The sequence below is a fragment of the Mercenaria mercenaria genome, chromosome 5 (genome assembly GCF_021730395.1).
Source record: "Mercenaria mercenaria strain notata chromosome 5, MADL_Memer_1, whole genome shotgun sequence".
Lineage (NCBI taxonomy): Eukaryota > Metazoa > Mollusca > Bivalvia > Venerida > Veneridae > Mercenaria > Mercenaria mercenaria.
This window is the reverse complement of record NC_069365.1, coordinates 57,537,482-57,548,104: the sequence shown is the minus strand read 5'-3', so window position 1 is coordinate 57,548,104 and position 10,623 is coordinate 57,537,482. Positions and strand designations below refer to the sequence as shown.

General features: G+C 32.4%; 1 protein-coding gene across 1 annotated transcript in view; it reads left to right on the top strand.

Moving 5' to 3' along the window:
* The first annotated feature begins 3,392 nt into the window (after positions 1–3,392).
* Positions 3,393–10,623, top strand: part of LOC123557320 (cholecystokinin receptor type A-like) — a 64,209-nt gene continuing 56,978 nt past the window's right edge. The window contains exon 1 of the mRNA XM_053543677.1: positions 3,393–4,043. Coding sequence (XP_053399652.1) covers positions 3,635–4,043 — 409 coding nt within the window. The 5' untranslated portion in view covers positions 3,393–3,634. The remainder of the gene's footprint in view (positions 4,044–10,623) is intronic.

Genomic DNA, 10,623 nt, shown 5'->3' with positions numbered 1-10,623 from the left:
CGCAGTACCAAATATTGCTAACATAATCTTTATTACCATTAACCCTTAGCATGCTTGATAAATTGTCGTCTGCTGGAAATGTCATCTGCTAAAATAGTAAAGTTCATTCAATTTGCTCCAAAATTGGAAGAAATATTGTCAGAGTAGCAAACAGCTTGGAACCTGATCAGACGCCGATTTAATCGGCGTCTGATCTGGTTCCAAGCTGTTTGCAAAGGCTGTTAAATTCGCCTGCAGCAGGCTAAGAGTTAAATTAAATCTTATGAAATTTGTTTTAAAAACAGAGAGTTTTAATGATGCATAATGTTAACATAAATCTGATAATTAGAAGTTATTTAATACACAGCAAGCGCAAAACTAACATAAATTAAGTAACAATGCACTTGGTTTTCATTTTACAAATACGGGCACCCCCAATAAGTGCAACCCTTGACTACCTCGGGAATCGCATGTTTTACATCGATATAGAATCATTAACAAGCCGTATACTTAAACTTTATATTCATCAATAAGATTAAATGCAATATTTCATTCAAAAAACTCGAGAACAATAAAAATGCAACATTCATTTATAGCATATATTTCATTCTAGCGACTTGTGGGCAGATATTATGAAATATATTTATCGTATTCAATAGATATGATCTATAGAAATAGGGTCTGATTTGTGATACATGGAAACTGACCATTGTCACCTGTACACGTGGAGCTCGTGTGGTAATACATGCCCTACAAAGTCCATAGCATGCATTTACAGAAAGAAGCCGATTACAAAACCACAGACCAAGATTTCTGAAAATTGCCAGACTTTTTTTCTAAAATTTAGCGCTTATTGCAAATTATTAAAGTCATTTATTCTTCTCAAAGGTTGGATATTTTCAAAAATCGTTTTTGAAGCGCTAGTCCAATAACTAGAAGATGGGGAGTAACCCAGAGTATACCAGGCAGTCTGTGATATAGGAAAACTCGTTTGGTATCAACACGTCAACAATTTTAGTTATGTCAACTTTTCCTAGGAAAACGTTATGCAACGAAGCAATCAACTCAATTTCATACAATAGTAATTATAGTTATGAATCCTCGTCAGTTTATTTTCATTCAACGACAGATATTCGACACTTCTTTACCGGTGGTTGAATATCTGTATATCCGGGCATTTCAACGTAAATGGATTCTACGGCTAAACAAATTCTAAGCTTCTTAGCAAGATGAATGTCAAATCAAAATCTTTTGGGTCTAACGCTTGCCAGACTCTAGTCAGATCCTAGCTGATATAGCTCTGAAGTTTGCCCCTATCTACCTTAACACAAATTCAACAAATAGAAGCCAGTGCGTTGAAATAATGGTAGAAACTGTTTTTATCTTTAGGCCTTTCACTAGTAGTTAACATTTGACATGATCTTAGATTTTATACGGCATTTTAATTATGTAAACTATAGATGAGGGAAATGAAAAATACACCTAATTATATCCAGTGCATGATCGTGATAAAAATATGAATTGTATGATTAATAATGATAACAGTAATGATAATACAAATGATAACGTTATTTATCATGATTAGCATATTTGACCATAAGCAAATAATGTTATTACCTTAACCTATCGGTATAAATAGATAAGTCAATTTACATGTCGTTACTAAGAGTTAATTAATGAAAGATTTTTGTAGTAGTTAGTAAGTGCCCTTCAGAAATATATTATTGATTCTGTCTCGACACCTGTACCAGTTACACAATGGCAAACCTCGAATTGAAACCATATGTTTTATAACTTTTCATTAGATTTTTAAAATAGTTTTCAAGATCTCATCAAGTTTTAAGACCTTCCATTAAACCATATCTCATCCTTTTTATATCTAGTTATCTTACATAACATTAATCGATGATATTTTTTTTCTCTCTGATTGCTCTAATATTCATTCTGTAATCTACAATCTGTTAACTTAATTGCCTTACCAGTTTAAGTGACATAAATATGCAGTAGAAACAAAACATGTATGATTTATTTTTAAGTAAGTTCTTTGACAAAGCGTTATTTGCCCACAAGCTAATCAGGAAGTATTGAAATAGACCGTTAACTTTGTAAAACGATATGGGTATAAATCTAATATTTTACTGAAAGTAAATACTTCATGCAGAATCACAGCTTCTGATTCATTTAACAAACATGAACTTTTGCATTTGCCTCTCGTGGTATCTAAACAGAACACTGGTCGCTTTTGTTAAATATCGAAGCGTCTGTTTCCTAAAATCACTGTGGCTCTTTTTACATTGCAGTATCAAATTTTTTCTTTGACTGGAAAACACGCAGCACTTGATAGTGGTGAGTTAATGGAGGTTTTGGTTTTATTTTGCCTTGCTTCTGCGAAAATCAACTCTATCATTAATCTAAGAAAATTAGAAAACAAAACAAAATTCTTATAAGAATATGAATGATTTGATTTTATTTGATCACAATGAGGATGTTTTTAACCCTTAACCTGCTAAATTTCTAAAATGGACTGGTCCATCATTCAATTTGGGCAATACCATTTATTATTCCAAGGGATGTTCACTGAAAATTTACTGATTGAATAGCAAACAGTGCAGACCATGATCTTGGTCTGCACTGGTGGTCGCAAAGGCAGAATCACTTGCCGCCAGCAGGCTAAAGGTTATTAAATGTTATCTAATAGTAAAGGGACGGAAGGTGTCTGTCTTTTACGACAAAAATGCACTGGTATAAAATATATGAAAATACATGGACATGGGCGCTCAGGACAATTTCATGTGCGTAATAAAATGGTAAGTGCAACTACATTTGTAACTGTCATTGACAAATAATGAATAAAATCACAGACGAATTTGTTGAGAACGGAATTAAATCATTTGTTAGATTTTTTTATATAAGATATCTTGTTAACAAGACAATAACTATTGTTTTATCCGCGGGGGGGAAGACATTTCAGAGTTTGATAAATATAAATATCGGCCCGAGGCATTCATTAATCCATAGCGGAATAACAAGTCAATTTGTAATTCCTTACATGAAATATATGATTAAACGTCCGAAAGAGACAAAGCTTTCATACGACTATACAAGAAATATTGTGAATGTGTCTAATTAAAAACATGGTATTAATTCCTACATTTTAGACTTTTGACCGGAGATTCAACTTGCTTGCAGCGATTTTGTTTTAGCAAATCATTCTTTAACGGTGTATTTGTCTTGTCGGAAGTACTTGTTTCAAAAACAAATTACGATAAATACATAATATTAAATCGGATTAAATAAATGTTATTTAAATGTAGTATGAAGTTAAACTATATTATATATTCTACTGTCATAAGGAAGGAAAAAAAGTGCCACCTACATGTAGCAACGATGATTTGTAAATAAAAGTCTTTAGAGATATTTAAACAATTACTGTATGTTTATTATCAAAAGTGAATGTATAGGTTGCAAACTGTAATCACGGGTTATATTTTAAATGAAATAATGAACTATTTTGATTGAAGATAATTTTCAGAAGTGATGCTGTATAAAATCTTCTCGAAGTCTTTTTCGATGCATGTGGAATAACAGCTAGTAACCACATGAAAAAATTGAAGTTGGATCGGACATTGCGCACAATTATAGGAAATACGTGAAAATGGCGGAGAATTTGAGTTATGTTGGAGGAACTAAAATGAATTCAACATCTGAATACTTTTCTCATGGAGATTCGAACATTGGATTGAATATTTCGATAAATAATACCATCGATGAAAGTGCGATCACACCAATGGAGTTTAAATCACCTCCTTTGAAGGTGGAAGATATCATAACATTACCGCTTTATTCCCTGATTTTTATTCTCTCCGTTGTTGGAAATTTACTAGTGATTATAACATTGATACAGAATAAGCGAATGCGGACCGTAACAAACGTGTTTCTACTGAACTTGTCTCTTAGTGACTTGCTGTTGGCCGTATTCTGTATGCCGTTTACCATCATACCTATCATGCTGAAGAACTTCGTATTTGGGGCGACGATGTGTGTATTGATTCGGTACATGCAGAGTAAGTAAATACTGCAATTTTCATGCTACTAACCGTCAAGGTTCACACAAAACTGATATAGCCCACACGATTTGGAAAACTGAACTCATTATTTTTTTTTATTATTTTTTTTTTTTTTGAACTGGAATGTTTTAATTTTTATTTAGCTTGAGTAAAAAAGAAGAATTATCATTTTGTTCACAAAATGTCTCTGAGTATTGTGGCAAATCACGACATTTAAAAAAAAAAAAAAGTATGTATTTTTGCAATATTAGGTCATATGGGGAAGGTTAGTACTAAGTAAAGGCATTTACCATTAAAAAATATGATTATACGTCAAGCTTCTGTCCGAGAATGTATGGTCAGTTTTGCGGTGGTTGACAGCTTCGCACACAACGAAACTTACGTTTAGGCATACATACACTAAATAGGAAAATGGCGCAAAAATGGTAGTTATTTGCTCTGTAGAGCTATTTTCCCTATTTTCTTTGCATTCATTTGCTGAAATCACATGACAGATCTGTGCTTGACATGTAGGTAGCATTTTCATAATGAAATGATAACATGACACAATTTGTCATGGAAACTTAGATCATACACCACCACTACAATTTGGGGTCTTATTTTTTAGCTGATTTTGCAGTTTGTATGTTTGACTGAAAATATTTTCTTGCATCAAACATGATCCCCCACTTTTCTTTTGATTTCTATTCAGCACTGACAATATTTTTCAAGATCATTTTCTCCGAACGGAAGATGAATAAATTGCAAACTGTTGCACGCAGTTTGATATAGCAATAGCTTTTGATGAATGAAAACTTAGAATTTAATTGTGCTTTAGGTTTTTTATTCTTATGAAAAATTATAACGATAAATGTGAAAAATCCTTTTAAACTGTTTAATTTGAGTAAAACCAGGACGGAAATAGAATCAATCATTTTTAGCACATATGAAATAGTGTATGCATTATGTAGGATAATAGAAAAAAATAAGTTGAAATCAAACTGAGAATGCTGCTCAAGCGTCCTTCATAATTATGTCTGCTACATGTGAAAAAGGTTGAAAAATACAGAGATTAATACAAAGATTAGAGATAGTACCTAAGTTTTTCAAATCACAAGTTTGAAGTTAAAAAGCTTTGAAATGAAGACAAAGGTCCATATATTTCTCAAAAACAGAAATATAGACAATATTTTAACCAGAAGTGTGGAGTTATGAGCATTTAATATTTTCATGTTAACGAAAATTTTGTGATCAAGGAAATGTAACTCTTCTTGAACATGGAGAGCATAAACATCAAAGGGGCATAATATAGTCAATATTTTCTAATTGGGTGCATTTGATTTAACATTCAACTTTGATCTGGATTGCTAAATAATGATCCATGATACTGTGTGCTAAAAATTTAGAACATCTGGAACAGCCTATTAACAGCAAAACAATGCTTTAGCAGAATCTAAATAGTTAAGCTCTAACTGGGACTCGAACCCAGGACCTCTCACACCTAAGGCAGACACTCTACCACTTCCCTATAACAGCAGTAGCTAATAGCTATGCAGTTTAATTGCTGGATTACATTGCGTGAACTGGAACAATGATCGGTGAACTCCGGATTATCGGCGTATTCGCTTTGTTACCTAACGGCAATTTTTGTGTAAAGAAAAAATATAATCTAATGCTGCCAACGCCATAATCGGTCAAATCTGCCCAAATTTCTCTGACGTCTTGTTCAGAGTATGAACTTACTAACTGGTAGTACCAGCGAAATATTACTTACACTGAATCTTTTATATTTGCCCTTTTTGCAGCTGTCGAACGGCAAAGACGGTGAGTTTTGGCCAAATATAAGTAATTATTTTACCAGTTTTGAGAGGATTTCAATTGATGGGAAATTACAGTTACAAACTAAATACCTTTCTGCAACACATTGAGTCATTAGCATTCACTGTCAATCAGTATTATGACTAAGATCGACTGTCATTCTTTCATTTCAAAGTTTCATAGACAGAGTCTGTTGTTTACATTTTTTATCGTAACCGGTGCACTTGTAAAAATCACTTTAGTTTGAAAAATCAAAGTATGCAAAGAGCTATGGTACGGTCTCTACAAAGATCAGTGCATAGCTTTTACCGGTGGATTAGGCTTACTGACTAAAATGCTTTGAAGACTTTCTTTTCAAATGCATATTTATACAGATAAATTATACGTATATACAGAAACGCACACTATGATTGTTTCACATACAATAAATGAATTATGAATTTTTTGCTTTTCATTCAATTTTCATGAAGATAGAAAAAAATGTTTATTTACAATTGAATCTAACAAGTCATAAAGCATAAGAAAACATGAAGATTGACAGCCATTTCATCTCCTGAAAAAGAAACAGCTAAGTTATGCGTTATCAGTTTTTATACCGGAAAGAATGCCTTATCTCAAGTTTATATGAAACCCACCATCTTATCACATGCAACGCATACACATTTTTTAAAGTCGAACCAATATTGCAAAAATATGGCATTTTGAAATTTAAGACATAAAGGCATAAATAAATAAAGGCAGCCATTTTAATGTTATGAAGTCATTAATACACCGGTAAATTGTTTTTAAGCAAATACCTTTTTAAATAGCTTACTATCGCTAGTGTATGTAAAGGTAACAATTCGTTTTGTTCTAGCTGGGAAAACATAGAAACTTAATTAATTCATCAATTAAAGATAAATATCTATAAAATATTAAAATGGTCAGTTTGTTTTACACGTCCATGAAAACAGAAAGGCTGTTATTTTGATTAGATATAGAAATGTTTATCACTTTTTCGTGTTTTTGTCTTAGTTGGCAAATATTTTCACTGTCTTAAATTATCTAATAAGACAGAATAAACTTTTCTCCCGAAAATGTCCTAAAGTTTTCATTTTTCCGGCCGCAGGCCGGTATTGAATTCACTTTTACTTCCTGTAAATGTCTGGAATGAAGGTCATTTAACAGCTAATAAAACTGTACATTTTGATAGGTGGATGAAACATTCGGATGGAATAGATAATAGTTTCTTAAGGGATGTGCAGGTGCTCTGAGTTGTATTGTTAGACAGTATAATCCGTTGCAAGACTCCTGTGGAAATAGCTTACGTCCCTTGGTAGTAAAACTGCGGCAGAGTTCTACTACAAACCCTCGTCCCCCAGTCAACACGTCTCCATTTTTGTCATTTGGTATCCCTTTACGCTTTCGTCCCCCATTTTCGGGCCCCTCCTTTTAGTATCATTTTTGTCAAAGTTTCCTAGGTTATGATTAATATAATTATGATGTAAAATATGTGTGCTTTGGCCAATGCACCCGTGTATCGTTTTTAGAGATACTTCTTGTTATACCTAAAATTGACTGAAGGGTTAATTTTATCAAAACAAAAATATACTGTTACCGTTACTCAAATATTACAAGATGAAAAGTCTTTAACTGTAATAAAATCGAGATTGTCATACCTCAAATAAAAAATGTAAGTACAATAAACTTTTTTCTTAAAATCTTTAATATCATACATCAAATATGATTATGACTTAAGCTTAAGTAAATGAAAAGTTCAAATTTAACATTCGTTTTAATGGTGTCTTTATCTAACTAAATAAAGGACATTAATTTTAATCCTTGAATCTATATGCAGAACAAGAACCTTTCAGGCGGCTGGTAAAGCCATATTTTGTAATTTTCAGGAACCTGTGTCATTTAGCCACTTGGTCTACGGATCGCGGGGTCGCGAGTTCGATCCTCGGGCGGGGCGTATGTTCTCCGTGACTATTTGATAAACGACATTGTGTCTGAAATCATTAGTCCTCCACCTCTGATAATTCATGCGGGGAAGTTGGCAGTTACTTGCGGAGAACAGGTTTGTACTGGTACAGAACCCAGGAACACTGGTTAGGTTAACTGCCCGCCGTTACATGACTGAAATACTGTTGAAAAACGGCGTTAAACCCAAAACAAACAAACAAACAAACATTTAGCCACTGTTTTTCTTTGTGTACAAAGGATTGAAGTGCATGTGTACCTGTTATGTTTTACGAATTTTTCATTCGGTTAGGAAATTTTAGTTTTTAACTTAATTCCAAATTATTCAACAGAATGTCGTAAGTGATCCCATTTGTAAAGATTAATTTCAAAGCATAAAACAACATTTTGTCGATTTGTTAGTTATTGTTTATATATTTGGAAGTTAAAAAAATATTGTTAAATGAAAACATAAGAAAACAAAATATGTTTTTCTTTAATTAAGCGCTACCATTTGTCCGTAGGGTACAGTTTTAAAGTCAAAATGTAAATTAGAAGTTATCTAATTGAACTATCTACAATGTCATAAAAACAAAAGTAAATAGAAAATACCCTTTATGGTTGTTTGATCTGTAAATAAAACAAAAAGGCTACTTATATTAGTCTGATATTTACAGAATTGCTTTAAAGTTATAGCATTAAAATATTACAAATATAGACAAGCGAATTGAATAGGTAACATTTACCTTTACATTTAGCCGGCATAAATATCTATATAATACTATTTTCTAAAGGAACACTTGATATATCAACTATGTCGTGATATTTTGACAATGTTTTAGTCATACAACATTTTTGTTTTAATTAGGACATATAGATTCTATAACACATTTTTCTTTCACATTTTTCTTTCAGTGACCTTTCGAAATTTAAGCAAAATAATATTAATTCAATTTATGTCTTATTTTACACACAAATAAATTTGCATTGGATTTTGTAAGTATGACACCAAATGCTTCAAATATACATAAGAGTTATAATGATCAAAATTTAACTTTTCTTCAACGATGATCTCAACACATTTTTACAGAAGGGGAATATCAGTCTTTAATACCAAAAGCAATTGTTCTGATCGAGCAGTTGGTATCATATCTGACAGGTTTCGAGTTTAGAAGTAAAGTCAAACTTGCAAGAGATGCGATCTAACAGTTAAACCGGAAATGACAGATGTTTGCTGAGACAATCATTTTCAAAGAAACTGTCTACTTTTTAGAAATAGAAATCATTTTAGCTGTCATTCGTGAAGATATTTACTAAGAAGATATATCAAACTTTCTTATTCTGGAGTTAATTGTAACTAAAGGAGGCTTAAAACAACGGGTATATTATAAATCCGTACAGTTTTGACAGGTCTTTAAAGTCTCTTTAACGTATAAAAATTCATCATAGAGATTATGCAAAACACGAAAACGAATATGATTTCTTAAATAACACTTTTTGAAGAAGCTTACACTGCACTCAGAAGTTTTACTTTATCATTTCTTGACGTGTCACATTTTTTTGTGTGTAAAAAAACGATTTGTTATCATTTTGTGACCTTTTCTATATAGTTAATAGGATGATCACACTTTGTCACTGCGCACGTGAGGGTACATTATAAATCAGATTTAAATTGTAGACACATATCAACATGTCTGACATGAGGTCACGTCAAATTGTAGCCCAATCGGACTATAATCAGTTTTGAGATTCACAAGCTGTTAAAAAGGGCTCCTAACTTATTAAAACTGATATGAATAGTGTACATCAATGAAGAGGTGTGCTTTCAATCTTTAAGAATTATTGCTGTATAAACATATTGAGGTACAAACGTGGTACTGTCAAATACATTGCGAGTATTAAATATGTTTTCGACAAGGAATACTACATAGCTTTTGATAAAAATGATTATCAGCACATGAACAATGCTAGATTAAAGTGCCACATGAAATATCAAATTTCCGAGATCTATTGCATGATTTTTATCGCATGCTTGATGTATATAATTTATAAACTCGAAATTTGTCTTACTTAAAATTAAAGCTTAAGCCATACTTTAAATGCTGGTGTAACTGTGTGGTTAATATAGTTTAGTGATGGTCTACATGGAACTTTTTGAACTAAAGCAACAAATGTTTTTTTACAGCTGTACAATGGTGCATTTGACTGTACCAGGACTTTCCTCATAAAGTTGTACAGCATAGAGCTGTAAACCTGCGTATGATATCAAAGGTTAAAATTGTTTTGTTTTTTTATTGTTGTACCTTTCACACTATTTATAGCAAATGTATCATACCTTTTAGAACGCCTGTGTAGGTTTACGTGTGTACATCTTTATGTAATAACAGAGACGCAAACACTAGTCCAAGCTTCAAAATGGGTCGTACAAACAGTTGCTTTCCACTTTTATCAGACATACAGTAGTATTGTATATTTTACAATATTTTAAAGTCGACAATAGAACGCTCCTTGTAATATAAAGGTAAATGTTAAAATCTTTAGGAAGATCTTCTATATTAGCCCTTACCATGCTTGGCACGATTGATTCTGCTTTTGCGGCCAGTGAAGATCATGATCAGCCAGCACATCTGTGCAGTAAAGTCGTGCAATATTTCCGCTAAATAAGAACTCGTGCATATTTCTCGATACAAAATTAATAACCCTCAAATATTTCGCGGGATATTTCATTGCTATGACTATCTAATAAATACGGTGTTTTTGTATTTAAGTAATTTAAGTAACGGCATTATTTGCTCTGAGTTTTCACAGACAGGAACTGGACTCCATCCACTCCTCTGCT